At 42.1% G+C, this 14475-nt stretch overlaps 1 protein-coding gene across 4 annotated transcripts in view; it reads left to right on the top strand.

The window, feature by feature from the left end:
• SNX25 (sorting nexin 25) overlaps positions 1-14475 on the top strand; it is a 90117-nt gene that overhangs the window by 54595 nt on the left and 21047 nt on the right. For 3 of the 4 annotated variants that reach the window (XR_005721489.1, XM_040243062.1, XM_040243063.1), the window contains exons 7-10: positions 5317-5498; positions 9367-9498; positions 11193-11465; positions 13809-13973. Coding sequence is in view for 3 of the 4 variants with exons in the window: in XM_040243062.1 (XP_040098996.1) it covers positions 5317-5498; positions 9367-9498; positions 11193-11465; positions 13809-13973 (752 nt within the window). In the remaining variant the exon portion in view is untranslated. Of the gene's footprint in view, positions 1-5316; positions 5499-9366; positions 9499-11192; positions 11466-11722; positions 11968-13808; positions 13974-14475 lie in introns of those variants that run through there. The other variant, XM_040243064.1, reaches the window with a different exon arrangement.

Here is a 14475-nt window from a genome sequence, read left to right on the forward strand (position 1 = left end):
AATGCTGGAAGTTTCAGCACTTGATATATTTAAGGAAGGGAAACATGGATAAAAGGTGTTCTGCAGGCCCCTGGCCTAGGCCTCGCCTGGCCCTCGAGGTCTCTGTCGTCTTCTCCGCTGTAATAGGAGAGGCTCCGCCGGGAGCTCCTGCTGGGGCCTCTGCTCATTCCTCAAGTATCCTTCCTACTGAAGGGGAGCAGCACATTTGACTCTGAAACTTCAGGTGTTTGCTGTGATAAGAGAATCCCACTTGTTCTGTGTTTGTTTTTTTTTTTTTTTTAAAGCATACCAGCCCTAAGTTGGAAAGTAAGGTAAATATTGCATTAGTTCCTGGGCAACTTTTGAGGTGATCTTCAGATAACTTTGAGGAAGTCTGTGATGATCGGTAACTGCCGAGAACTGCCATCAGCTCTGCATTCAGAAGGAAACAGCATTTCTCCTGCTGAAACTTCACTGCTGCTGCTGCTGCTGCTAAGTCGCTTCAGTTGTGTCCGACTCTGTGTGACCCCATAGATGGCAGCCCACCAGGCTCCCCTGTCTCTGGGAGTCTCCAGGCAAGAACACTGGAGTGGGTTGCCATTTCCTTCTCCGATGCATGAAAATGAAAAGTGAAAGTGAAGTCGCTCAGTCATGTCCGACCCTCAGCGACCCCATGGACTGCAGCCCACCAGGCTCCTCCGTCCATGGGATTTTCCAGGCAAGAGTACTGGAGTGGGGTGCCATTGCCTTCTCCGCTGAAACTTCACTAATCCCTAAATAAATACACACCCATTTCTTGAACCCCCTTCTTAGGACCTTTTACTGAAACATTTGTTTCAGTGTACAGGAGAGATTTCAAAGATTTGTCAGCCTGTCAGTGTGGACAGAAGCCTGAACTCTGCCAGCGAGGAGCCCCGATAATCCCTTCCCTCCACTGCCTGGGGGGCCTGAGGAGACCTGTGCATCGTGGGGGGCGGAACCACATGCTGGGGAGCCCCGTGGGGGTGGGCAAGCGCAGCCTTGCCTCCTGCACCCCCTTCGGAGCTGTACCTCTGTAGTAATCCTCCCAGTGTGGTGGGGGGTACAGTTTTGCCTTCCAAGGGACAGGGGGCATTTAACAAGGTCTGCAGACGTTTCTGGTTGTCGCCCAGGGGGAAGGGGTGCCTCTGGCAGCTAGTGGTAAAGGCCAGGGATGCTGCGAGACATCCTGCGACACGCGGGACAGCCCCACAGGGAAGGTTTCGCTGCCTGGAAGGTCACTGGTGAGACCGTGTGTCCTCCGTGGGATTCCTCAGGCAGCCCACCGAGGCTGCCGCAGTTAGGCTGCGCCTTGGAGTCTGACGTGAGAAGAGAAACACTCTGCTGTGGGTGCTTCTTAGTGCTCGACAGATGCGGGGGTGCCGCTTTCATCCAGCTGCGCTGGTGCCGCTTTGGGGCCCTTGGTTTGCACTGTAAGTCCCTTCACTGCCCTTTGCCACGTTGGGGGGAGCGCCCAGCGGTTGTCCCCTGTGTTTCTGCTTTGCAGCAAGTCACTTTACTCCCTCAAGGAGGACCCGTATCGTGGGCGGAAGGCTTGCGGCCCAAAGGGCTCTGTGACGTAGTTCACTGGTCCCCTGCAGTGCCCACAGGGGGTTCCTCTGAGGTCTGACCCAGCTCACTCTTGCAGCAAATGCTCCCCTTCCCTTTTGCTCACCTGAGCAGAATCTGGACTCTCTGGGAGGGCAGCCAGTAAACACTGATGATGAATTGTTTTAGACAATTACGGCACTCACGTGTTCTTGGCACCCATGTAAAGAGCTGCTGCACCCACTGTGGCGCCTGCCACCATTCGTGGTCACGGCCTTCTTCCTTAACCTCGATAAACATTGTGTGATTCACCCGGCTCAACAGCACACGGCGTTACCTAGGGCTCAGCAGACGCGGCTGCAGGAGGCTGGCATGAACTGGGCAGTGTGTCATCCACCCGCTGGCCCGCGCTACTCTTGATGAGAGGGTTTCTTGGCTGGACGGGTCCTCAGGTCACCAAGAAGCGTATTCATCTCTCTCGCTGGATTTCCTAGGATTTTTGCACAACAGTCGTATGCACTGCAGCAGCGCCCTGTTAGGCATTAAGCCCTGAACGTGGCATTAGTTTTCCGAGGCAAAAAAATAAACAGAATTGTCTAAGCAACAAACTGCCATTGCATTTGTTAGCAACAAGCTTTGTGATCAGACAATGACTTTGGCCCTCAACAAACAGAAGGCATTCACGCAAGCAGGGGACACTCTAGCAGGACTCTGGGATGTTTTCTCAGCTCTGCAGCTGGGTTTTAGGGGAAGGTTTATTCTCTCTCTTCCCTTTGGAATTTGCCTGTTTTTGTCCTTTTAGAAAGACTTTTAAGCCTTCTCAGGAGAAGAATGTGTTTGTTGTTAATTGTGTATCAGTTTCTTCCTCTGTATCTCTCTTGATTAGCCTGTTTTAACCCAAAGTTAAAATTGTAGTATAGGTTTATGTTATAAAAGGCAACTTTTTGTCTTCGCATTTTAAAGTAGCTTAAAGATTATGCACAGAATTTAGAGTTTAAGAATATACATGTAGCATGTTTAAAATAAATGTAACCAATGCAAACTAGTTTAAGAATATATGCTTTAAATCTTTTTAAAATAAATGTAATCAGTGCAGAATCGTGGAATGCAACTGTGGGAGTTTAAGCTCCTTGGAATCTAAGTGTAATGGAAATAATGTGAGTTTTGGAAGCAGAAAAAAACAAATGAAAGGTTTTCTGTAAAAGTCACAATTCCAAGCAAGTATTTCTTTAGGTACACCCACAAATAATTTCAGTTTGCAGTATTCTAATTTGGAGACAGACTAACAATTACTTTATTTAAAAATTTTAATTGGAGGATAATTGCTTTATAGTATTTTGTTGGTTTCTGCCATACATCAGACATTTGTCTTCCCACAAAGAGGGCTCTGAAATACTACTTTTCCTCTCGAGATGCTGAGTTCAGTTCTTCGAGCAGGGCCTCCCTGTCAGCCAAGCACAGGACACACTGAGAACCCATCATTGGCGTCAGATGAAAATGCCTCCTCGGTTCAGTTCAGTTCAGTCGGTCAGTCGTGTCTGACTCTTTGCGACCCCGTGGACTGCAGCACGCCAGGCCTCCCTGTCCATCACCAAACTCATGTCCATTGAGTCAGTGATGCCATCCAACCATCTCATCCTCTTTCGTTCCCTTCTCCTCAGTTACACGTTTGAAAGCACCCTGGGACACGACAGACCCCCTTGAACAGGGCCGACTGTTGACCAGAAGTCTGTGCGTGACCGTTGGTGATGCATGTCGGAAGGGCTGCTCTGATAGATCCGTGCCTTGTGGTCCTTGCCTGAGCTTTTCCTGTTGGACGTGTGCAGCCTGTCCAGGCATGGTTGTCAGCCTCTGCACAGACTGACTCTGACCTGAGGGTGTGACAGCCACCCTGGGGAACTGGAGGTCTCCCTCAGTGTGTGAGAACTTCCCCGGTGGCTCCATGGTAAAGAATCTGCCTGCCTAGCTTGAGACGCAGATTCGATTCCTGGGTCTAAAGATCCCCTGGAGAAGGAAATGGCTACCCACTCGAGTGTTCTTGCCTAAAAATTTCCATGGAGAGAGGAGCCTGGTGGGCTACAGTCCTTGACATCACAGAGAGTCAGACACGACTGAGTGGCTAACACTTCTCTGAGCAGATAACCTCACTCCCTGCTTCCAGACAGCAGACCCCTCGGAAGTGAACTGCTGCAGCTCCCAACACCAGGTCCAGACTGGCTGGTGTCCGCATCCATCCCTGTGCTTTCCTGTCACCACAGGGCGGGGTGGCCTCCCCCAAAGCTAGCCTCCTTTCTCACTGTCTACTGGGTACCACCCTCCCAACTTGTAGCCTGTTTCCTTCTTAACTGCTTCCTTCCACCAGCATTAAAACCAGCTCATTTCTCACCCATTTAACAGAAAAAAGCCTGCCCTCAACCCCTGCCCCTCCCTGCCTGCAGGTTATATGTGCAAAGCTAGTCCCTTCTCCACAAGGAGGTGCTTGATGCTTAATCATTTTTAAAAAATAATTTTGTGTGAAGTTTTTGCTTTTGCTTTAAATTACATAATGTCAACTTAAGGAAGCAAACCATTGTAAATATTTTTAAGTTAAAATTAAAAAAAATTCTCCCCGAGACCACAGAGCTTGGGGTGGCAGAGACCAGCTTCTGGTCTGATTGCAGACTCTACTGACAGCCGTCCACAGGACTTGTCTGCTCGTGGTCCTGGCCACAGCTGATTGGTGGCAGGGAGAGCTAGACGCCGTGTTGGAGTAAGGTAAGGAGCAGGAGGTGAGGAGTCTCACCCGGGTTCTCTCTCACAGCCAGGGCTCGAGAGAGAGCAGAGTACCTGATGCATAGCGAGGACTCAGCAGAACATTAGCTCTGTTATATTGAACCCGCGGTAACATCTGACATAGATCACGCATCCACTCAGCGCGTTCCCTGAGTCCCGACAGTGTTGCCGGGCACAGTTGTGGGTGCTGGTGGCACAGCTGTGTATAAACAAACAAAATGCTACTTTTATGAGGACACACTTGGAGGATAAGGAAGTCAAATAGGTGGTATGGCAGTCGTGCTATAGAGAAAGTATAAAGCCATGTGGGAGAAGACTGGTGTTTTAGGGTGGAGGTTGCAGGGAGAAAGAAGGTGACCAGAGATGTCTTTGCTGAGCTCTGAACTAGGGACCTGAAGGGGACAGGGCATGGAGCCAGGCAGATTCTTGGGGGACCTGCTGAGGTAATGGATATTGAAGCCCCACAGGAAGCTACGCAGTGTGTTCAGGAAGCTGGTCACCGGAGACCACGTAGTGTCCAGGAGAGGCAAATCCAAAGACAGCCCTGTAGCCTAGTGATTCACTGTGTTTATAGATTATACGCCATATAGTTATTATAAAACATTGGCTCTATTTCCTGTGCTGTGTGTTCTATCCTTGTAACTTACCTATTTTATACCTGGCAGTTTGTACCTCTTCAACCCCTTCACCTGTGTTGACCCTCCCCACACTCCTCTTCGCTCTGGTAACCACTAGTTTATTACTTGTGAGTCTGTTCCTTTTTTGTTATATTCATTTGCTTCTTTTTTTTAGATTCTACATATAAGAGAAAGCATACAGTATTTATTTTTTTTCTCTCTGACTGACTTCACTAAATACAATGACCCCCAGGTCTGTCCATGCCACAAATGGCAAATTTTCAGCCCCACGTTTTCACAAATTTGGCCCAGCGTGACCACGTTCCCTCCCTCTTCGGCACCTTGTCCTCTGACTGCCTACTGCCCATCTGTCTCATTCAAGGTAAGGAAACCGCCGCCATGAAGGCTGATCTCCTGAGGGCCAGGAACATGAAAAGGTACATTAACCAGCTGACTGTGGCGAAGAAGCAGTGTGAGAAGAGGATCAGAGTCCTGGGAGGCCCTGCCTATGACCAGCAAGAGGACGGGGCCTTCGACGAGGGGGAAGGACCTCAGAGCCAGAAGGTAGAACTTGGTGGTTTCTTGTTTGGCCCTTTTGTGTTTGTTATGAACGCTGATGTCACCACATAGACAGTGCTTTCACTTCTTGGTAATTTAACCTAAAGCATGTATTCCCTAACATAAACTCACATGTTTAGTTTTAGGAGTCAGGAATCCACATTTCTTGGTGTCCTTGACTTCCACGAGTGGTAACTGGTGTGATCGGGAGGTGTGAGATGCGTGTGTGTGTGTGTGTGTGCACGCCTGTGTGTGTTTTCCTATCTCCTTTTTGTCCTCCCGTCATCCCAGAGGAGCATATTTATATTTTTAAGGGCCCAATCAGATTACTCACTACTAATTGGCTAGAAATTACCAGCAGCGAAGCAGGTCTCCTAGAGGTTATTTTACTTAGCTCTCGCCACGGGGCAGTGAATATGTACTCCGTGTCTCCATTTGACAAAAGATGAAGAAACAGTTAGTGTAAGTAAATTACCTACTAAGGCCATGTGGATAGGAAGAGACAGAACTATATAAAAACCCGGATCTGGTTGGCTCACAAGTCTGAGTGTAGCTGAGGACCCTGCGCTTGAATGTGAAAAGACTCCCCGGCTCTGTCTCCCCTGAAGTTCTTACAGAGCTCTCAATCCACCTTTCTTTCTTGACTTCCGTACTGTTTTTAGTTTGCTAAATCTTTTGGCCTGAATACAAATCAGGTAATTTCTTGAGAAGAGTAAGTATTTTATAATGGGATGAGGGGAACGGATAGTTTGGGATGGACATGTACACAATGCTCTATTTAAAATGGGTAGCCAACAAGGACCTACTGTAGAGCACAGGGAACTCTGCTCAGGGTCATGTAGTAGCCTGGATGGGAGGAATGGATGCATGTATATGTATGGCTGAGTCCCTTTGCTGTCCACCTGAAAAATATCATAACATTGTTAATCATCTATAGTCCAATATAAAATCAAAAGTTTCAACAACAACAAAAAAGTTATGCTACAGAGTCAGAAAGCCTGACTCTTAAATCCCAGGTTCACTGGGGATTCACTTTGGGCAAGTCAGTTAGCCTCGCTGTACTCTGTTTGTAAAGTAACAATAGGTGTACAGACCGTACAGGGCATGGTAACTATGGAATTAAATAATGCACATAAAATGATAAGCACAGTAGTTGGTATATAATGAGCACTCAATAAACATCTATTACAACTGGCATTAATTATTCGGGGGTATGTTTTAGTGATGTCGTAAATGTAAGAGAAATCCAATTGTGAACTCTCCTTTCAGGATAAAACATCGTTCCCAGGATCCTAGTTCTCCACATTCTCTTTAGTCTGCTATAGACAATTTCATGAGTATATTGTGGATATTCCATGGCCGGAGAATCTTGGGCCTGGGTCCCTCTTGGTAACACGTTGGGTGTTCTGGGAGAATATTTATTTACTATTCTAGGCCTTGTGGTCTTTTTGAGTGCTATAGGGATGTATTTCCTATAGAAAAATTAGCCTGTGGGTTAAGAGACCATAAAACTAAGTTAACAGCATACGCATCATGAAACCAGATCCAGTGGGACTGGGACATAGTGAAAAGAAATAAATAAAAATCCCTGAGGGGGAATAAAGAATGATCACAGGGCACCTTCCAGCCTGAAACACTCCATGGCCTTTGGCACATGAAACATCCACCAGGACAGTTTTTGTCTTCTGCCCAGTGGCAGCACCCATCCCAGAATTACCAGAGGTTTTAGGACAGAAAGAAATGTGTTAATCCAACAGAGGAAATTAACACAAGAGCATGGTGTTTGCTGTATGGAAGCCCTTAGTAAATGGTAATTGGTATTATGTTGTGTATATATACTTGTATTTTTAAATGATCTGTTGAGCAGTAGTGTCCACTTTGACCTACCCAGTGTTTTCTTTCCCACTTATGTACGAAGTCTCAGAATTTCTGAGAATAGCTCATCTCAGATTAATGCAGTGAGGTTGGGTTCATCTCACATTAACATATTTGACTCACAAGTGTGCCATCTGTTCATCCTGGTCACCCAGACCTGCACCGTTAGTGTGCGTTACTCAGTGAAAGGCTTATGCAGGCTTCAAGAGAAAATTAAAAACAGAAACAAAAAACTTGGAGTAGAGAACTTAAGGTTAGTTCACCAGCTAAGATATGAGATGTATCAGATGTTAAATTAGTCATTTATTTGTTTATGTGTGCACTTTTAGAACTAAACATAAGAGTATTCATAAGACACAATAAGAGAATAAAAGCAGCTAATATTTTAGAAGATTTGGGGGGCTTAATTTTACAAATACAAGAATTTGTATCTAACTTGGAATTCATTTCAATCTATGAGATTAGACTGGGAAGACTTCCTTAGAACTGTTGGATGTCTCTCCTGCCCGGCTCCTCTCTGTGTTGAAAATGAGTTTTTCTCTGAGTAATCTGTCATTCCTATCAGAGTTGATATGGGAGCCTTCAGACTTCTTTGGAGCCTGTACAGTTAGGATTTGTACTTTAAAATGTTTCACTGGTAGGTTTACCTGAAGTGAGGGATACATTCTATGATTTCCCAAAGTTAGTATGCTACATTCTAAGTATTAATGATCTGTAGCAAGGGATGGTCATTCCTTTAATTAGTTACCAAGAGCTGCTAGAAAAATGCCTGCCCCTTTCTGCCCACAAAACAGATTGAAGACTTACTGTGCATGGCAGAGGAGGTAAACATGCATTGATCATATGCACTTGATTTTAGAAAAATCTTACTGATAACATTTCTGAAATTTTTCCATCTGCTACTATATTAGTTTTAAGAATCTTAAATATAAGTTTTCCTTTTATTGAATTATACTTGCTGCTGCTGCTGCTAAGTCACCTCAGTCGTGTCCGACTCTGTGCGACCCCATAGATGGCAGCCCACCAGGCTCCTCCATCCCTGGGATTCTCCAGGCAAGAACACCGGAGTGGGTTGCCATTTCCTTCTCTAAGGCATGAAAGTGAAAGGTGAAAGTGAAGTCGCTCAGTTGTGTCCAACTCTTAGCGACCCCATGGACTGCAGCCCACCAGGCTCCTCTGTCCATGGGACTTTCCAGGCAAGAGCACTGGAGTGGGGTGCCATTGCCCTCTCTGCATTATACTTAGGCATCATTTTTATTACTAAATAGATAACTAAGGATGTAGGAGTTAAATTCCTTCTAAACTAATTTGAGGCATTTCTCCTTGTTAAGTCCTGAATTACTGTAAAGGTTTGTGTACAATATATATGTTTTAGAAAACTTATGAATTTTTGCCTAACTAAAGAATTTATGACATTTTGATTCCACTTGTTTGACCTAGTGTGAATAGAATGCTAGACATACAATGGACTTTTAATGGGTCAATTAAAATGATATGATACATATAAGAGATTTTTTTAAAATGAATGTGATATTATAAACAAAAAGGCAAGGTATGAAATCATTTGTAGATTTCCTTACCTATATGAAAATAGGATGGAAAACAAAAATACCAATTTACTAGAGTCCAGCTACCTGGTCTCTTAAACATCTCTCGACTTTTCTACTATGAGCATGGTTGCTTTCAGCAGTTCATCATGCAAGGCAGGGATTTTTATCTGTTTCCTAGAAATGCACCTGATACAGAGTAGAAGCCAAATAAATCCTTTGCTGAATGAGCTAATGGTTAATAGAAAATTGGTATTTTTTGAATATGTGCACTTTGAGTATTCAGTAAGCTTTTTCAATTTAAAGTTTAGGAAGGTGAAACAGGCACTCTATGACCTTAGAAAATGAGGCATTTTTTTTTCCTGAATGTGAAAATGAATCCTTTGGAAGTCAAAGTGAACTGATATTTAAAATTAGATTTTTAAAAACCCCTAATTACATTTGCTTCATAGATTCTTCAGTTCGAAGATATCTTGGCTAACACTGTCTACCGAGAGCAGTTTCGAACGTACATGGAAAGGATGGACAAAAGAGCTCTAATTAGTTTTTGGGAGTCTGTGGAGTACTTAAAGAATGCTAACAAGGTAGGATATATAGGTCCAAAGGAATGTTAATCACTGGCTGATGAAAGCTTGTGTTTTAGGCAGTGTATCTATGTTTTTCAATAAAGCTGTAAGATAAGCTATACATTAAAAGAATATTTTAAACCAGACATATTATTGGCATTGTGTTCTAGCCCATAATGGTAAATAAAATTAGATTTTATTATTATAGAAAGTGCTTTTAAATGTGTAGTCAAGGAGAAAAGATTTACAGATGTACCCAGTTACTGAATTTAATTTCAGGTAGTTATTTTGTAATTCATTATAAAAAGGCACGTCTTACCCGCTTTGCTATTATAAGTTTGGTCTTATCACCTGTACCTCATTCTCATAACCTTGTTATTTTTAATATTGTAATGTGCACACCTAACTGTCATTTTATTTAAAATGATTGTGTTAAGGAAGACAAAAAATAATTTTGATTACAGATATCTGTTACAGTAGAAAGCGCAATAATGAGCATTGTGTTTTGTGCTCAGCAAGTTCTCAATATATATTTAAGAATTAAGTTGAAGAATGTGAAATACATGTCTGTGAATATATGTCAACAAACATATATAACAATATATACAGCATATATAATACATACATTTTGAGAGGCTTATTAAAATAAGCCCAAAGAGCACTATGTACATTAAATTACTCATTTACACTTAATATGAATGTTGCTAGAGCTTAACACCAATTTAGAATACATCATAAATCACAGACTGTATTGGTTAAGGAACTAAATCCAGTCTCATAGTATTTTGAAATCTTAGGAATTTCTTTCAGTGTTAATTTATAAGCCACCAATGACCTCATTTTACTCAATATTGTACTAGCCAGTTTTATTACATATTTTGTCTACCAGACTTGGCTACAAACTTGGCTTTGGCTGCTATCAGAGGACTACTATAAAGAGCAATCCAAAGAAATTTCCTGAACTATTAAAAACAAGTTGAAAAATGTCAGTACAGCAAGAAGGTATAGCTTCCTCAAATAACTATATTTTGATCTAGCAACACTGATTAGGATGTAAAAGTTCTATGATGTTGTTTATGTTCATAGTATTTATTAAGGCGTTTGTCTTCATTTTATTGCTACTGTTAAAGACTTTACGTCATTCCTAGAGTTGTCTCTAGCAGAAATGCAAAGGTTCTGTTAATCAGATGTAAGAGATGTTTGCACATTCAAAGTAGGATGGCTATGACCTAAGTGTAGTGTTTAAGACCAAGCTTGATTACAGTGTAGTAAGTCATCATTCTGAAGAATATGTCTCTTACTTACACAATTATTATATTGACTTTCTTCTGGAGTAGGAAGTTGGCACTTCTGTTTATATTAGATGGAAAAGTCAAATTGAATTTAGCTGATGAATTATATTCCTGTGAAACTGAGATTTATGAGAAGGGAATCCAGTGCAAGAAGAGAACTGTTCTCATTCTTTGTTTTTTCCTTCCAGCATTAAAAAGAATTTATATTTGTTAACTGTTCAATGTAAAGTGTTCCTTTTAAGGACTCAACTGGTTTTTTTTCAGGGTCTGATGCACACCCCTTGGCCCTGAATGTGCCCACAAAGCTGCACACCAGGTGTCTTCCTTCCACCTTTAAAATGCAGAGAATTCGGAAGAAAATAGTTTTTCTCAGAGACGGTGTTTCATACTTTCTCTTTCCTTATCTTCCCATCTTTTCAGAATGAAATCCCACAATTAGTTGGTGAAATTTACCAGAATTTCTTCGTGGAGAGCAAAGAAATAACAGTGGAAAAATCACTTTACAAAGAAATCCAGCAGTGTCTTGTGGGCAATAAAGGGATAGAAGTGTTCTGCAAAATCCAGGGAGACGTTTATGAGACCCTGAAGGATAGGTACTACCCTTCATTCATTGTCAGCGACCTGTATGAGAAACTGATGATGAAAGAGGAAGAAAAACATGTCTCACAGTTGGTTTCCAACAAGGATGAAGTGGTGAGTCTCATTTACCTTTCTGCTGCCTTTCGAGTGCTTACCCGTTGGACGTGACTAGGTGGGCGCAGATTGTGGGAGTCAGATAGGGTGTGTGCCTTCATCTTGTAACATATAGAACTTCGAAGCACCTCACTGCTTCTGGTCGGTGCTTTCTTTGTCCTTCTGACCGGCTGGGTACCGCTACCCAGCATTGTATCAGAGACCTCCTTTCCCTGCCTGGGACACATGTGAGTTTGATGCCTGAAAAGTGAGGGCAGGACTCGGGGGGTTGGGGAGACATTTGCGACTTAGGCCAGGTAAGAGAACCAGTAGCTTGCCAGTCTAGCCCAAGACCAGACAAAAAGGATGGGGAAAAGATGAGAGGCAGAGAATGTAGGAAGACCTGCAGGAAATATTTTGGAGTTTAAACACAATCAAGTGAAATTAAGATATTTTGAAACAAATCTTGTCCAACCATACCTGAAGTCTAATTTTCTCACAGTGTATTAGATCATTTTGGGTAGCCCAGTGGCCATCTCCCTTTCGCTATTAATGATTTATATAAGTTTGAAAGTTTTGAAAGTACAAAGAAAAAGTGTTTTAGAGTCACTTTACATAGAAAGATTGTAATTTATCTTGGATTCTCTCTTTCTGTCCACTTCACTATGTCTCAAGCCCTGAGGAATCAGATGCTTCTTCATGATAGTTTTAGAAGTGGATGTCTCTGAACTTCATTCAGACTTTTTAAAAAAAGTTCTATTATGGATCTTTACATTTTCAGTGAACAGAACCACTAAACTGATTGGTCACTACTCATTGCATTTTATTTTTAGAATAGCACAGCTAAAACAAACTGGTCTTTAGCTCAAAAATTAAAATGGTTGATGTGTAAATGTTGTGAACAGTTTATTCAGATTAGTAAAAACATGAGTATCCAACACATAAATTGAATAAAGACTTGAACTGCCCGTTGATACGATAGGTAATAAATCGTAAACAAACATGAAAAATGTCCAGCGTCACCTAGGATTCAAAGAAGGGTGACATGTATCACTGACCTTTTGAAAGTTCCTATTCTTTGTTTTAGTATAGTCACTTTTAGAAATTTATCCTATGAAAATAATTATAATGTAGGGGGGAAAAGGTTTATGCACTGTGGAGTTTATTTTAACATATCTGGGATGGCAAAAAAGCAGAAATCAACCCACAGCAGGACTAGCAATAGGAATATGCCTCAGTTTATTATCAATTCATAGAATACTCTGCAGCCATAGCAATTATAATTTTGAAGATTACAGTACCCTCAAATATGCAGCATTGTAGTAATATATTTTATGAGAAAGGCAGAATACCCTCTTGAATGTATAAAGGCATAGAATAATGTCATAATACATATACTCATGGACAAGAATTAGGGAGAATATATAAAAATGAAAACAGCCTGGTATTCTATGATTATTAATATTTTCCTTTGACATTTTTTTTTTCTTTACTGTTTGTTACAAGTAAGAAAAACTAGAAGAAAAAAATGTGGAAGAAAGTTAAGGAGTAAACGAACCAGAAGACAGTTCTGAGCAGTTCTTTCATGCTCTTGCTGCTCATGAATCTAATTACCAACATGCTGTTTGTTGGTAATCTATTCAGGTTTTTCCCAAATTATGTAGTTCTTTATGAATCTTAAGTCACTTTCAAGTGCTAACCATCTAACTTGTAAAATAATCTACCTCTTGATTAGTAAAATACATCTTTAAAAGAAGGGCTGAGCAAAGTGTATGCTAAAAATACCTTCACTAGTGGGAATTCGGAAATTTTATTTTAAAAGCTCCTGGAATTGGTGGTGGACAGGGAAGCCTGGCATGCTACAGTCCACCGGGTTGCAAAGAGTCGGACATGACTGAGCAACTGAACTGAACTGATTTTAAAGAGACTCACATGAATTTTTCATAATATCCTAGGAGACCAAAAGCTAGCAAGCCAGGTCTCAGCATTTTGGGGGCAGAGTTTAGGCACAGAACATCTGGGTTTAGTTGGAAAGATAACTCAGTTGCCTTCCCTTGTTCTGTGCAGGTTCCCATTTGGGAGATAGCAACATGAAATTTTTTTTCTCCTTTCTTTAGGCTATCAAATATTTCTTTTTTTCACTGCAGTTCCAAACACCAGTTACTTTGGTTCTAATACTGTGATTTTTCACTTTGCTGAGAAAAAGCAGGCTGCTTCTAGGCTTTCTACTGTGGTCCTTTCCTTAGTGGAATCCAGTGATTTGGAGCGGTGTATTGTCATGCCCTAGAGCCTGTAGTGTAGGTAATACTGAGGGAAAATTCCATCTGTGTGAGATGCAGTGGTTCACGTGGCGTTCTCCCCCAGGACTCGGGAGGTGAAGTCGGTGAGGAAGCTGTGGATGAAAGCTCCAGTCGGGTTAATGAACAAGCCAGCTTTGCTGTAAACAAGCTACGAGAACTAAATGAGAAACTTGAGTATAAAAGGCAAGCTCTAAATTCTATTCAAAATGCGCCAAAACCCGACAAAAAGGTAACTCTTCCATTTTCAAGGTTGTCTGTAAAAGTTGCCATTTTTCTAATTTGATAGATAGAAATTCTGTAAGTTCCACTTTTTTTGTTTTTATGGGTTTTGGGGTTTTTTTGCTTATAGTATAGAATAGGGGGCATTTGTCTTTTACCTGTTATGGTCTGGTTTGTGTTCTCCATCCTCAGTTATAACTCTGTCTTTTATCTGACTTGTCTGCAGTGCCTTTGGGAAAGGGGCTAAACTGCCCCTTGTGCCACAGTTGTTTCTGGAAGTGAGTTAACTAAGCAGGGACCATCTTAATTTTTTTTTTTCTTTCAAACACTCCAAGCACAGCTTAGATCATCTCATAGAATTATGCAAGAAATAGATTGTTTGGGGACTTCCCTGGCGGTCTAGTGGTTAAGACTTTGCTTCCGATGCAGGTTTGATCCCTGGTCAGGGAACTAAGATCCCATATGCCATGCTGTGTGCGGCAAAAAAGTGGGGGAAAAAAAAGGATTGTTTT

The sequence above is a fragment of the Oryx dammah genome, unplaced genomic scaffold (assembly GCF_014754425.2).
Source record: "Oryx dammah isolate SB20612 unplaced genomic scaffold, SCBI_Odam_1.1 HiC_scaffold_7, whole genome shotgun sequence".
NCBI lineage: Eukaryota > Metazoa > Chordata > Mammalia > Artiodactyla > Bovidae > Oryx > Oryx dammah.